General features: G+C 45.7%; 2 protein-coding genes and 1 non-coding gene across 8 annotated transcripts in view; all 3 read right to left on the reverse strand.

Moving 5' to 3' along the window:
* The window catches only part of LOC137318393 (zinc finger protein 3-like), a 626,361-nt gene that overhangs the window by 234,168 nt on the left and 376,321 nt on the right, over positions 1–15,872 (reverse strand). The gene's annotated exons all lie outside the window — the stretch shown is intronic.
* On the reverse strand, positions 4,294–5,784 carry LOC137318340 (zinc finger protein 271-like). Its single transcript, XM_067981225.1, has one exon. It carries the CDS (start codon positions 5,769–5,771, stop codon positions 4,425–4,427), a length of 1,347 nt encoding a protein of 448 aa, XP_067837326.1. The 5' UTR covers positions 5,772–5,784; the 3' UTR covers positions 4,294–4,424.
* Positions 9,388–9,459, reverse strand: trnag-ucc (transfer RNA glycine (anticodon UCC)). Its single transcript has one exon. It is a non-coding gene; the product is annotated as a tRNA-Gly (tRNA).

Below are 15,872 nucleotides of genomic sequence, written 5' to 3' on the forward strand. Positions count from 1 at the left end.
GCTGTGTGCTTTCATGAATTTTATGAAATAAAGTATATCTTGAAATATTAAAAACATGTTCCAGTCTCGACGTGACTGTTGTTATTTGACAGTGAACAGTGGAAATATTGACGGACAGTAAAGATGTGGGAGCTGTACAAAGAACATCTATTGCAGGCAACATGTGAGAAATAGGAGTATTTCCTTAATGGTGAGAAACTAGGGACTGCAGAGGAGCAAAGGGGTTTGGGTGTCCAGGTACAGCAATCACTAAGAGTTAGTGCACATGCACAAAAAAAAAATCCCAATTTCTAGTCTGTCATATCCCAAGGTATCGCTGTCAGATACTGAGCCAACTCTCTGGAGTTTGCTGATGCAATCAGGCCCCACTGCCTCCCTTGCTGGTCCATTCCATACATCCAGCACCATCTGCCTTAAAATGCATTCAAGCACTGTGCTCATCCTGTGCCTCAGGGAGAGAAGACTAATAAATCAGGAGGACCCAGATCATCAGCCTTATGTGAGTTTGGACATTTCAGTTTTAATTCAGCTTATTGCATTTGCAATTTTTTCTCCTTTTTGTACATTTCTATTTTTATTTCATGGTTGCAGATTTTGCATTTTTGAACAAATTCTCCAAAACCTGTGCGCAGTGAGTGCTGACTCCGGGCCCTTTGATTGACAGCTCTCACCTTCACCCCCCGCCCCCCCCACCCAACCCCGCACCCGGCCATCACTCCACCCCCGCCAAACGCCTCCTGGGCTGACTCCTCCCATCACGTGACACGCGGCAGCGTCTCTCATCTTTGCGCGTTGATGTCACGACGCGTACGTGCCGCATGCGCAGCGCGGTCCCTCTGCCGCGTTCCCTGCGGGTGCTGCTGTGGGCGGGGGCGAAGCCCACAGAGGGAGGGCCGGCACCGGGAGTGGCCTGAGAGGGGAGAGCGGGGTGGTGGGGGAGGGGGGGGGTGACGGGGGAAGTTACTCGGGGCCTCCTGCGGGCCCCGTGAATCTCCACTCTGTCAGCGCCCGGTGTCGAGCTGGGCTCGGGGGGGGAGTCACTCTCCCGCCTCCCCGTCAAACGGGCCGTGGGTCGGAGCCCAAAAGTGAGCGAGAATCAAACAGCACAGAGAGAGGCCGCTCGGCCCATCGCGCCTGTGCCGGCTCTGTGAAAGAGGCCGCTCGGCCCATCGTGCCTGTGCCGGCTCTGTGAAAGAGCGATCCCATTAGTCCCACTCCCCCCTGCTCTTTCCCCACAGTCCCGCAAATTTCCCCCCTTCAAGGATTGACCCGATTCCCTTTTGAAAGTTATTATTGAATCTGCTCCCACCGCCCTTTCAGGCAGTGAATTCCAGATCAGAACAACTCGCTGCCCAAAAACATTCTCCTCATCTCCCTCTGGCTCTTTTCCCAATTCCCTTCAATCTGTGTCCTCTGGTTACCGACCCTCCCGCCAGTGGCAACAGTTTCTCCCCATCGACTCCATCAAAACCCCTCCTCATTTTCAACCCCTCTATTAAATCTTCCCTTAACCCTCTCTGCTCTAAGGAGAACAATCCCAGCTTCTCCAGTCTCTCCCGCTAACTGAAGTCCTTCATCCCCGGAATCATTCTGGTAAATCTCCCCTGAACCTTCTCTGCTCCAAAGGGAGTAATCCCAGCTTCTCTATTCTCTCCGTATAATAATTATTATTTATTAAGTGGGTTGTGCTGGGTATCTGGAAGCTGTAATTCGGTGAGTAGAAAGCAGTGGGAGGATAAGTCTGCAGATTGATTTTGGGAGATGGTGAAGACGGTGATCGTGGATTCAGACAATGGAGGGAGGTGGTCTTTGAGACCGTCCGTGCTCTGTTGTAAGATCTCACTGTGTGTGTCTTGTTCCAGCAGTTCCCATTTGTACCTGTGACCTGACTGGCGGTTTCTCCGAACTCGACTGCTGCTGTGACCCTGACTGTTCCCCCGCGGACACCAATGTCTTCTCCACCTGTCTGCCGGGCAGTGAACCGTAAGTTTCTGTTCGTGTGTTACTACATTGGCTCCCGGTCCGGCAAAGCCTCGATTTTAAAATCCTCATCCTCGTGTTCAAGTCCCACCATTGTCCTCTCCCCCTCCATATCTCTGTAATCTCTTCCAACCGATTTAATCTCCACGGACAACCCCATGTCATTCCACCCGATTATGGATTCTAACCCACCCATTTATCTCCTCCACAGCCCATGTAGACTGGAAGAATAGACAGTGCTGGGACAGTCAATCCTGTTATCGACACAGTCGGTGCCGGGACAGTCAGTCCTGTAAGACACATAATCAGTGCTGGGACAGTCGGTCGTCTGATACACACAGAGTCAGTGCTGGGACACTCAGTCCTCTGATACTCACAGTCAATGCTGGGATACAGATTCCTGTTATATCGTCAGAGCTGGGACGCTCAGGCCTATTATATATGATGTGGAGATGCCGGTGATGGACTGGGGTTGACAATTGTAAACAATTTTAGAATACCAAGTTATAGTCCAGCAATTTTATTTTAAATTCACAAGCTTTCGGAGGCTTCCTCCTTCGTCAGGTGAATCGTTCACCTGACGAATTTAAAATAAAATTGCTGGACTATAACTTGCTCCTGTTATATACACAGTCAGTGCTGCGACATTCAGTCTTTTTACATACACCGTCAGTGCTGGGACACTCAGTCCTGTTATGTACACAGTCGGTGCTGGGACACTCAGTCCTGTTATACACAATCGGATAAATAAATAACTTCAAGCAAAGAATCAAATCTCCAGGACCTGTTGGTTTCCACCCCAGGGTATTAAAGGAAACGGGAGGGGAAATTGCAGATGCATTAGTCATAATTTCCCAATGCTCTCCGGACTCAGAAATTGTGCCCTTGGAGATGAAAATTGAAAACGTCACTCCGTTATATAAGAAAGGAGGGAGGAAGAAACCAGGAAAATACAGACCTGTCCATTTAAGGTCAGTTGTGGGGAAGTTACTGGAATCTATCATCAGAGACAAAATGATTGAGCACTTGATCAAGTCTGAGCTGATCAAAGAGAGTCAACATGGATTTGTGAAGGGCAGGTCATGTCTGACTAATCCAGTTGGATTTTTTGAGGTAATTAACAAGGTGGACAGGGGAGCGTCTATGGATGTTGTCTGTATGGACTTCCAGAAGGCATTTGATAACGTTCAGCACAAGAGATTAATAGAATCAATAAAAATACACAGAATTGATAGTGACCTTGTGACTTGTGTTGGAATTGGTTGGGAGGTCGGAGAAGAGAGTAGAGATAAAAGGAACGTTCGTTGATTGGCGGGATGTGAGAAGTGGTGACCCCCGGGATCTGTACTGGGGCCTCAGCTTTTCCCCATATTCATCAATAACTTGGATGAAGGAATAGAGAGTTGTAGATCCAAGTTTCCAGGTGACACTAAGTTAGGAGGCACAGTAAGTGGTGCAGATGGGAGCAGGAAGTTACAAAGGGATAGTTTAAGTGAATGGACAAACTGTGGCAGATGGAGTTCAATGTGGGGAAGAGTGAGATCATTCACTTTGGAAGCAAGAAGGAAACATTGGAGTATTTTCTTGAAGTGAGAGATTGGGATCGGTGGAGGAGCAAAGGGATTTGTGTGTCCATGTACTCAAATCACTAAAAGCTAGTGCACAGATACAAAAATAATCACAGACTAAAGGAATGTTGGCCTTTATCTCGAGGCCTGGAATACAAAGGGGAGGAAGTGACGCTTCAGTTCTACAGAGCCTTGGTCAGAGCCCATCTGGAGTACTGATCCTCACCAAGGATATATTGGCCTTGGAGGGGAGACAGTGCGGATTCACCAGAATGACACTGAGGCTTGAAGGGTCAAATTAATGAGGACCGGTTGTATTCCCTTGGTTTGCATTCCCTTGAGTTTAGAAGGTTGAGAGGTGATCTGATCCAGATATTTAAAATTATAAAGGGATTCGTTAGGGTAGAAATACAAACTATTTTCTCTGATGGGGGAATCCATAGCAAGAGGGCATAAACTTAAATTTAGAGTTAGGGCGTCCAGGAGTGAAATCAGGAATCTCTTTCCCACACAAGGGTAGTGGAAATCTGCGCAGGCTGATTGAAGTGGACCCTGTGATATAATAGAATTTTCTGTCCTGTCAGCCTTGGACATCTTGTGGATCCATCTTTCAAAAAGGTGGAGGAACTCAGTTCTAAGATGGATTCCACTTACTTCATCATAAGTCCTCAATCACCTTGTCTTATCATCGAGATATCAAGGACGAGAAAGACTGTGTTTAAAAGAAAGCTGATTTATTTGACACTTTTACAGAATTCTAATACTGCAAACCTGTTAAATGGATTATTAACATCAGAAACAATCCCCAACTGCCAGAATGAACACGGTTGAGTCCTGCATGTGATTAACAGCAGTAATAACAGCAGAACCCTGCAGTCACATGTGAACTCGCTGGTGTATCAGTAGGCTGGATGACAGAGTGAATCCTTTCCCACACACAGAGCAGGTGAACGGCCTCTCCCCAGTGTGAATACGTTGGTGTCTCAATTGATCCCTTGTTCTTTTAAAGTTCTTCCCACAGTCAGAACATTCAAAGGGTCTCTTATCAGTGTGAACATGTTGATGTTCAATGAGGTAGGATGACCGAGTGAATCTCTTCCCACACACGGAGCAGGTGAACGGCCTCTCCCCATTGTGAATATGTTGGTGTGTTTGCAGGTTGGATGATTGACTGAATCTCTTCCCACACTCAGTGCAGGTGAACGGCCTCTCCCCAGTGTGAGTACGTTGGTGTGTCAGTAGATCCTTTTTTCTTTTAAAGCTCTTCTCACAGTCAGAACATTTAAAAGGTCTCTTATCAGTGTGAACGAGTTGATGTGTCAGAAGGCTGGACGACTGAGTGAATCCCTTCCCACACACGGAGCAGGCGAACGGCCTCTGGCCAGTGTGAATTCGCTGGTGTCTCAGCCGGTGGGATGATCGAGTGAATCTCTTCCCACACACGGAGCAGGTGAACGGCCTCTCCCCAGTGTGAACTCGCTGGTGTATCAGTAGACTGGATGACTGAGTGAATCCCTTCCCACAAACGGAGCAGGTGAACGGCCTCTCCCCAGTGTGAACTCGCTGGTGTATCAGTAGACTGGATGACTGAGTGAATCCCTTCCCACACACAGAGCAGGTGAACGGCCTTTCCCCAGTGTGAGTGCGTTGGTGTGTCAGCAGATCACTTTTTCTTATAAAGCTCTTATCACAGACAGAACATTTGAAAAGTCTCTTATCAGTGTGAACAAGCTGATGTTCAATAAGGCTGGATGACTGAGTGAATCCCTTCCCACACACGGAGCAGGTGAACGGCCTCTCCCCAGTGTGAACTCGCTGGTGTGTCAGCAGGTTGGATGACTGAGTGAATCCCTTCCTACACTCAGTGCAGGTGAACGGCCTCTCCCCAGTGTGAGTGCGTTGGAGTTTCAGCAGCTCATTTCTGCTTTTTAAACTCTTGTCACAGTCAAAATATTTAAGAGATCTCTTATCAGTGTGAACAAGTTGATGTTCAATGAGGCTGGATGACAGAGTGAATCTCTTCCCACACATGGAGCAGGTGAATGGCCTCTTCCCAGTGTGAACTCGCTGGTGCGTCTGCAGGTGGGATGACTGAGTGAATCCCTTCCCACACACGGAGCAGGTGAACGGCCTCTCCCCAGTGTGTCTGCGTCGATGAGTTTCCAGTTGGGACGGGTAATTGAATCCCTTCCCACAGTCCCCACATTTCCACGGTTTCTCCATCCTACGGGTGTCCTTGTGTCTCTCCAGGTTGGACGATCAGTTGAAGCCTCGTTCACACACAGAACATGTGTCCGGTTTCTCCCCGCTGTGAATGGCGCGATGTTTTTACAGGTTGTGGAACTGGTTAAAGCTCTTTCCACAATCAGTGCACTGGAGTTTACAAAAGTCCTCACTGTGAATACAGGATAGAAATTCAGAACAGGCAATTCTAGTTTCTATGGAACATTCTTCCTGCTCATTCCCCCAGACTGTAAATCCCCGTCTCACACACTCACCCTCCTCCCTGTGCTGAAACCCAAACCCATCGCACCATCTCCAACATTTGGGTTGGGTTGGAGGCCTTGAATCTGAGTTGGGAAATATAATTGGAGAAACATGATTCAATTTAGAAACTAAACTATTCAAAATCAAATAACATGGATTATTGTAATTAATGTAGTCCTTTCACGCCAAGTGGGAAAGAAGTGATATCTGGGCTGTGGATGAGTGTTTGCGCCCGGTTACACAGCTTATCTCTCTCTCCGCTTCAAATTCGCTTCCTTTGGCTCACGGCCTCATTCACACATCCAACTGACTGCAGCCCTTGAAAGCTCCTCTGGAGTCATCCTTTGTTTATTTACTTGACCCATTACCACCCTCCTTTCCTTGCAGCATCATCCCTTTTTTTGCTTTATCACTCCTGCCCTCCACCCTATCACAGACCTTCCCTTTTGTTCTTTCCCTCCCCGCCCCCTCTTTCCCTGCCTCTCTCCTTGCTTAAAAACTGTTAATTCTTTCACTTCTTCAAGTTCTGACAAAACCTTAACACTAATCCGAAACGTTAACTCTGTTTCATTCTCCGCGGATGCTGCCTGACTTGCTGAGGATTTCCAGCATTTTCTCTTTATGTTTCACATTTCCAGCATCCGCAGTATTTTGCTTTTGATTGGTAAACCTCGCCCTTTCACACCCCATCACAGAAATATCGGCAAGAGGGTTTTACAATGGCGATAATCTTACCCAAAATGCCCCGCGCGGTAGAATACGTTCTACCTGAATTCGAAGGGGATCAGCGCGCAGGCGCGGGAAGGGCCCATGGCCAGAGCATGCGCGGTGCTGGTCCGAGACACTGAGCGGGGCCGAGCGGAGTCTCAGCAACACCGAGTGCGGCTCAGAACCCGAATCAGAGCCGGGGGGCCCGGCGGACGGGCGGCCCGGGTGCCCTTAGCACCATTAAACCCCTCATCCAGCGCCTCCCTCGTCCCACCCGCCGCTTCCCGGTTTCTTCTCCTGTTTCCACCGAGTCCGACTCGCGACAAACTGCAGGACCGAAGCGCTCCCAGAATGCAGGGCGGGCCTGGGGAGCATGCGCAGTCTGATCGCGAAATCAGCGCCTTGGAGAGATGGACGGGTTTCTGGGGCGCGGGGGATTGTGGGGCTTCCGGCCGCCATTAGTCACCGGGAGTCGGTCAGTGTTTTTTTGCCGGCGTCGCGCACAGAAGCGTTTCTCGAAATACGGACTGAGGAATTGAGGGTCGGTTTGCTGAACAGACACTGACCGTACAATGTGGAACAGTGTTTCACAAACATTTTTCCTCGTGACCCAGTGGAAGGAAAACACTTCCCCCAGGGATCCAAAACAATAATATCTTCCGGCTGGAGTTTTCATCAAATCCCAATAAAGGTCAGTCCATGCTCTTCACTTCATTTCAAGTAATAACTAAAATTAGACATCGACGTTACTTGAAAAACATTTGAAATATTGTGTCAATACAGTAAATAAAAGTTCAGGTTGAGTTTCACTTACTTAATGTGACGGATGTGTCTGCCTGTTGTTCATGATCTCGTTCCAATCTGGATCACAAGATGAAAGCGCTCCACGCATATCAGGCAGGGTTGAGTCGGTTTCTTTCTCTTGTTTTTAACCTTCTCAAAGTCGAAAATCCCAGTTCGCAGATGTAGGTTTTTGTGAACGGCAGGAACAACAGAACACTAATCTTACTTACAGTGGATAATCTTTGAAAGCACTGATCCAAAAATAAGACAAACTGAATGACTTGAGGCGTGTTTTCAGTGCGCTGTCACAGGTGAGTCGCATCAGCCCGTTTTCTTGATCAGGCATCAAATTTAGCTTCATTATAGATTCAGGATTTTCGAAAGCAAAAGGATCTTTCACCCAACGCTTTTCCATCGAATTTTCAAATCCCTCTGCAGGGAAGTCGTGACTAAAATGGTCAGACAGAGCAGCGAAATGTAACTGTATGACACAGTTCATTTCATTCCCTTTATCTTCGTCGATACAGTTCTCTCCACCCCAGAGGGTTGTGGATGTTCAGTCGTTTAGTGTATTCAAGATTGAGTTTGATAGATTTTTGGACAAGACAATCAAGGGATATGGGGATCGGGCAGTTAAGAGCAGATGATCCATTGAATGGCGGAGCAGGCTCGAGGGGCCGTAAGGCCTACTCCTGCTCATATTCCTTATGTTCTTATCCTGCCAGAGGTGCGGTGCCCAGAACTGAACACAATACTCTAAATAAGCTCTAACCAGAGCTCTGAATAACTGTGACATAACTGCCACTCATTTTTATTTCCTGTCCCTTGAAATAAACATCAAAATACCATGACCATTTTAACTTATTTTTGCACCTTTTAGTGAATTCTGTACTTGGTCTCATTAACCCCTCTGCTCATCCACAGTTCCTAGTTTCTTGCCCTTTAGAAAATACTCTGACCTATCTTTTTATGGTCCAAAGTGGATGACCTCACACTTCCCCACGTTGAACTCCATCTGCCACAGTTTTGCCCACTCACTGAATCTATCAATGTCCCTTTGCAACTTTCTGCTCCCATCTATAATGTTTACGGTGCTACCTAACTTAGTGTCATCAGCACACTTGGATATAAGGCTCTCTACATAAGAATATAAGAAATAGGAGCAGGAGTAGGCCATACGATACGCGAGCCTGCTCCGCCATTCAATCAGATCATGGCTGATCTTCGACCTCAACTCCACTTTCTCGCCCCATCCCCACATACCTTGATGCCATTAGCGTCCAAAAATCTATCGATCTCAGCTTTCAATATATTCAACGACTGAGCATCCACAGCCCTCTGGGGGAGGAATTCCAAAGATTCACAACCCTTTGAGTGAAGAATTTTTTCCTCATGTCGATGCTGAATGGCCGACCACTGATCTTGATACTCTGACCTCAATTTCTTGACTCTCCAGCCAGGGGAATCAGCCTCTCCGCATCTACCCTGTCGAGCCGTCTAAAAAATTGACACGTTTCAATGCGATCATCTCTCATTCTTCTAAACTCCAGCGAATATCGGCCAATTTTACACAATATCTCCTCATTGTACAATTGCAGCAAGTCCTTATTACTCTTATATTGCAACACCCTTGCAATAAAAGCGAACATATCATTTGCCTTCCTCACTCTCGTTAGACCCTTGGTAGCTCACTATTTCCAGTATATTTGTAATCTATTCCTTCTATAGGAAAAATAAATTAACGTTGTAAACATTTTGCTGTAATTATACCAGTTTATGTTTTGGAAACAATATCCAGCTGAACTGCAACAAATTCGATGGCAAACTTAATGATGGAAATAATTTAATAAGAATACTGAAATGCGATGGCCGGGAATCGAACCCGGGTTAACTGCTTGGAAGGCAGCTATGCTCACCACTATACCACCATCGCTGACAATCAGGGATGATCAAATTGCTCTCAAACATCAGACCCTGAACAGACACTGCAGGCTGTTGGATTTTGTTCTTCATTGAAACTGGTTTCTGACGGATCCTTTCTCGCTCTGTTGCAGTTCTCGTTTCCGCACAGTCGATGACGCCAACCCCCAATCAATGGAAATTACACAACAGCCAGTAATTCTTCACCTGATATCGGACTGAAGAGACAGTCGATACCTGCAATACTTGACCGGCTGGAAATACATTTTGCCGCAGCTCACATCAGCCATTGAGTAAAGTTAGATAATTACATTAAATCATTATGGAGACCTGACTACCAGCTGGGCACGAATGGCAGCTTCATATTCAAGTCTATAAGATCGTTAGAAAGGACAGAGAAATAGGGAAAGGAGGAGGAGCAGCAATATTACTAAAGGACAATATTACAGCAGTTCAAAGATAGAATATCAGTGAGGGTGAGCGGGCAGTGTAAACACTCTGAGAGAGACCCAAGGAGAGCAAGGTTCATGTAGTTGATGCAATATATTTGGATTTTCCGAAGGCCTTCGATAAGGCAATGCATTGTCCACTCATGGCTAAGTTCAGAGCACGTGGGTTCAGGGACATGTGATAGAATGGTTTGCAAGCTGGCATCAAAACAGAAAACAGAGAATAGAGGTTAAGGGTAGTTACTCAGATTGTCAAAAAGGTGGGAAGCGGAGTTCCACAGGGATCGGTGTTAGGACCACCGTTCACAATTTACATGAACAATTCGGGACTCGAGAATCGGAAGTACAATTTCAAAATTTGTGGACGACAACAAATTGGGCGATGTAGTTAATACAAAGGAAGAATGCATCAAAATGCAAGAGGACATTAATAAAGTTGCAGAATGAAGAATAAGGAGGTCACACACTGCTTGGATAATAAGAGTCGAAACGGGCTAGAGTAGCAAATGGATCTCGTGGTACAGATATAAAAATTACTGAAAGTAGCGACGCAAGTTAATAAGGTCACAAAAAGGCAAATCAAACACTGAGATTCATTCTAGAGAGATAGAATTGAAAATCAAAGAAGTTATGTTAAAATAGTATGGAACTTTGGTTCGACCACACTTGGAGTACTGTGCACAGTTCTGGTCTCCATATTATATAAAGGACTTAGAAGGTGCAAAAAAGATTCTCATGATACGAGAAATGAGAGGATATTCTTATTGGGAAATGCTGAACAGACTGGGGGTCTTTTCACTCGAAAAGAGAAGGCTGAGGGGTGACTTGATAGAGGTCTTATGATAGGGTTTCATAGGGTAGACATAGAGAAAATGTTTCCACTTGTGGGGAGTCCAAAACTAAAGGTAATAAATATAAAATAGTCGCTAATAAATCCAATAGGGAATTCAGGAGAAACTGCTTTACCCAAAGAGTGGTTAGAATGTGGAAAATGCTACCACAAGGAGCAGCTCAGGCAAATAGCACAGGTGCATTTAAGGGGAAGCTAGAGAAACACATGAGGAAGGAAGGAATCGAAGGGTATTCTGATAGAGTTAGATGAAGTAGGGAGGGAGCAGCCTCGTGTGGAGCATAAACGGCAACACAGACCAGTTGGGCCGAATGGCCTGTTTCTGTGCTGTAGTTTCGATGTAACTCGATGTAAAGGCTCTTTTCAGAGCCACCCACTGTATCTGTGAAAGGGCTGGTTACTGTCTGAAGGGAGACGCTGATATCATGCTACCAGCGTGGCTTTGAGCTGCTTTATTCTCGTTGTAGCCGAGATGAGGTATTAATGGGACTGGAGTCAGGGCACCGACCACAGTCCGGTAATTTAAATGGTGACTTATGGACCCCAGTCCACACATCACCAGATTTCTTGTGTTTATTTGAAATACTTGCCATGCTGGGCTCGTAAAGCATCACCAGAACTGCTCGACTAACCTTTCTACATCTGTGGGATTCAGCGCTTCGCTCCCTTTCTGTTCTATTTTGTTAGATTATTTACATAACGCATTAAACACACTGGGGAATCATTGAAATGTAACTCTGCACAGAAACAAATAACAGTGAATTGCCTGGTGCTCAGGAGATCAGAAACATTACTCGCCTTTCGTCTTGTTGACTAATGAACCTAGTTTAGAGTCCAGCTATCCGCTTTGGTTCCATATGGGGGATTGAACAGAGAGGGAGGGAGCGGAGGAGACAGTGAAAAACAGAGCAGAGAGCGGCCTCTGATCTTCCAGCTCCACCTCCAGCTTTCTCCATCCGCCAATTACAAACCGTTTATCGATAATAGAACCGAAACACAGCGCTCCGCACAAACCCTTACAGACTCGGGCTTCATATTCAAAGATTTCCAGAAATCCGGAGCTTTTAAATAAGCCCCGTTGCAATTAACAGTCAGTAATATTCCTGCCGAAATACAGTCCCTTCGTTAACAAGTCAACCCGCCTCCTTCCATTTCAGTCCCAGACCCGATTCTATCTCCCCACACATTCCCTCCCAGACGGGTTCAGCAGTTCACAAACACTTTATTCCAGCTGATGTTGAGAATCTCATCTGTTGGGGTTTGAGTTATGACGCGGAGTTTCTCCACCAGTGTTACCTTCTCACAGAGACACTTGCCCTCAATCTGTGAAAAGATGATGACCTTGAACTGGGACTGGAGCCGAACACATCCCCAGTTACAGTGAGGCCCGGCCCGGACATCCCATTCCCTCTGTTTTATATCAGACAATATCACACCTTCATGTCCAGCATTAGAGAAAGACAAACATACACTGTCAGTCTTACACTTCCTATCAGTGTGTTCATCTCCAGCACCAGAAAGCGAGATAAAGCGAGACAGATACGGTGAGAGACAGCGCGGAGAGACACAGTGCCAGAGTATCAGTTGCAGACTGAGCTGCAAAGCCAAGTGTTATCCAGAAAGATCCCATTGGAGAGACAAAAGATGCAATCTCATCTCTCACTGATATTGGACCAGAGGCAGACACACTATTAATCCCACCCTCAGTTCAGAGAGTGAAAAAACAATGGGCCACATTTGACTCTCTCTTGCCTGTTGTACTATATTCTGTTTTGCAGCAGAGGGACGTTCGGTATTACTCTCAGTCATCGAGAGTATCACTCTGATTAAATTAATCTGGGACTTCTGCTATCGGATATTAATCCTACATGGTCCCGACAAACACACCGACTCACTCTTTCCTCCATGTTTTCCAGGATTGGTTTGAGAAATCCTTCCTCCAGTTTCTTCCTCACGCGTCAGTTTTATCAGTAAAGAGTCCAAGAATGAACAGAGCCCATTGGCTCATTTCAGAGCCGCCCACTTTATCACTGAAAGGCTCTTTACCATCAAAAGATACCGAGAGAAACAGCAGGGATGGAAACATCTAGTTTAATAGTTAGAGATTGTAAAGTCAGTCTGGATTCCAGCGTTGGGCACTGGTGGAATCCCATCTGTTTTCCATTCTGGTGCCTGTTCCTGCACTGCCTGTGGACCCCATTCCCTCTGACCTTTCCCCCAGACCCACTTCCTTTGCTCAGACTCTGAAAAATTCCAATTGGGGAAAGTTTCCATCGATTTTTGTATTGGGAATTCAACCAGATATCTGCGCATGCGTGACTCAGCCCCGCCCCCAGCGCTGGTTGTTGGTGAGCAGAAGAGCGCATGCGCGCTCCCCTCCCCCAGCTCGGCCTGTGGGCGCCATTCCCTCAGTGAGCGGAAGAAGATGGTTTAAAACAGCCGGGAATGGAGAGATCACGGCCCCCGGGGGAAGGGAGCAAAGAGCAGCCTCGTTACAGCAGCTCATCGCTTCGGGACCGTGTCCGCAGATGGGCTCAGAGATCGGCATTGAGTCCGGGGGAAGGTCAGGGGGAGTCCGGGGGCTGTTTGTAAGAGGCGGAGTGGATCAGGAACTGGTCCCGGAACATGGAGTGAGCGGGGGAAGGGAGAGGTCATTCTCGGGCTGTGTGTGTCCAGGGTGTGTCCAGGGTAAGGGAGACAGAATGGGAAGAACCTGCTATTTAAAATCATTGCTGCTTTCTCTCCCCAAATCAGTGGTGAATGTTCCTGGTTTAGTTCCAGTCTCACCCTGTTACTGGACAGTGAACAGTCAGGATGTGGGGAGTTAGACAAGCAGTTTTGATTGCAGGCATCAGGTGAGAAGTGTGAAGGACACAATTTAAACAGCGGTTGTTTGCTTTCATTTGAACGGTTTGTCCCATGGGAGAGGAGATTAGAAACCTGACCTGTACAAAGGTCCCTGCCCCATCGGGTAGTCCCATTCATGGATCAGTGGAGGGGATGTCACTAAATTGTTTTAAAATCGCCCAACACACCTGGTGTGCAGAAGCTGAGTGCTGCAGTACTGCAGTGGAGTCAGACACTGACACCGCTTGTATCACTGGTTTTCATTTGTGGATATTCAAAATAATTATTCACAGATATTAAACTGATCACTTCTGTATTTTCGACCTCACCTGTTCTTGAGTTACAAGATATATGTTTCTTTCTACAGTCAAACCCTTGAAGGAGCCAGAATGAATGTGAAGTTTCCTCCATCCGAGGCAAAGGAACAGTGCAGTCAGCTCCTTCTCACACACAGTAAGTACTTTATCACTCACAGAGCACAGAGATACAGACAGATCATCAGCTCCACAGTCTCAGACAGCAGAAGTAGTCAGTCCCACACTGATCCCAAGTTCCAGAGACACATTTTCAATCCAACATTCAAACAGAGCAGGTGAGGCAGACGCTGTTCCATTTCCCCCGAACTCAGTCCCGCTGACAGGTGGATACAAAAATCCCAGTCCAAAGTCATGCTTTCAGATTGTCAATTTCGAAAAAGGAAAACTTTAGCCATGAATTAAATCCCAGATACCCCAAGATTCCAATTGTATGCTTGCCTAAATCTCTCTCACACACACGTGAGTTTAATACATGAAGTATCCATTCGAATAGTGTACCATTCGAATACAAATTGCAAGTCCAAAACTCATGTACAGTATCAGATTGAGAAATGCTGTGACTGTGTAACCTGAGAAACACATTAGATACCAGTTTATAATAAACTCATAGTATGAGATTTAAAGATAAAGTATCAATTCTGTGAGCACACATTACACACGAGTCCAAAAATCTTATAATAAAACTTAAAGATGCAGTATCAATTCCTTCAGTGCAGACTGATCTACACATTATATACCAATTCAAAAATGTCACCATATCAGGTTGAAAGATATATTATCATTCACAACAATACTGACAGAGATACAGATTTAATAGTAGTCCAAAATCATACAAATTATCTGATTGAAACCTCCAGCATCAAATCCTAAAGTGTATCCATATTTACCAATTAAATAATGAGAAAAACTACTTTAACATTAAGATATTAAAGCTACAGTATTGAATACCATAATGTAATCTGAGAGAATAATTATGGACAGATACAGAATGAATCTCACACTCAGATACAGTACAGAGACACACAAACACAGAATGAATCTCACACTCATATACTGTAGCAGAGACTGACAGATGCAGAAGGAATCCCAAGCACACATACAGTACGAGAGGTTGCCAGACACAGAGTGAATCCCACACTCAAGTATGGAACCAGAGATGACAGAAACAGAATGAATCCCAAACGGGCTGACAGTACCAAGGACTGACAGATACTGAGTTCATCCCACACTCACATACAATACCAAGGACTGACAGATATTAGTTCATCCCATACTCTCATAAAGCACCAGAGACTGACAGATGCAGAAAGAATCCAACACTCACATACAGTACCAGAGACTGACCAATACAGAATGAATCCCTCACTCACAACCAGTACCAGATGCTGACAGATACAGAATGAATCCCACAGTCACAAAGAGAATCAAGAACTGACAGTCACAGAATGAATCTCACAATCACACTACTGCAGACTGAGTTACATTTTACATACCAGTTCAAAGATATCATCGTGTCAGATTGAAAGATATCGTATAAATTCCATTAGTGCAGACTGAGCTACATATTAGATATATTAGTAAATACTCAGAGAGTATTATACTGAAATAAACATTATCAATACCATTGTTTCAGACTGAGCTACACATTACATACGAGTCCAAAATCCTCATAAATGATCAGACTGGAAGATACTGTATCAATTCTTTTAGCACTGCCTGACCTGTACATTACATACCAGACTGAAAATCCCATACAATATTAGACTGAAAGATACATTATCAATTCCATCAGTGCAGACTGAGCCACACATAATATAGCAGTCCAAGCATCTCATACCCGATCAGACTCAAAGATACAATATCAATTCCATAGCACGTACTGAGCTCCATGTTACTCACCAGTCCAAAAATCACAGAGAATATCAGATCGAAAGATTCAGTATCACTTCCATTATTGAAGACT

Source organism: Heptranchias perlo, unplaced genomic scaffold (assembly GCF_035084215.1).
Source record: "Heptranchias perlo isolate sHepPer1 unplaced genomic scaffold, sHepPer1.hap1 HAP1_SCAFFOLD_70, whole genome shotgun sequence".
NCBI lineage: Eukaryota > Metazoa > Chordata > Chondrichthyes > Hexanchiformes > Hexanchidae > Heptranchias > Heptranchias perlo.

What these genes read in the sequence shown, in the direction of transcription:
- LOC137318340 (XM_067981225.1), bottom strand. Translation starts at nt 5,771, where the DNA reads ATGGAGAAACCGTGGAAATGTGGGGACTGTGGGAAGGGATTCAATTAC.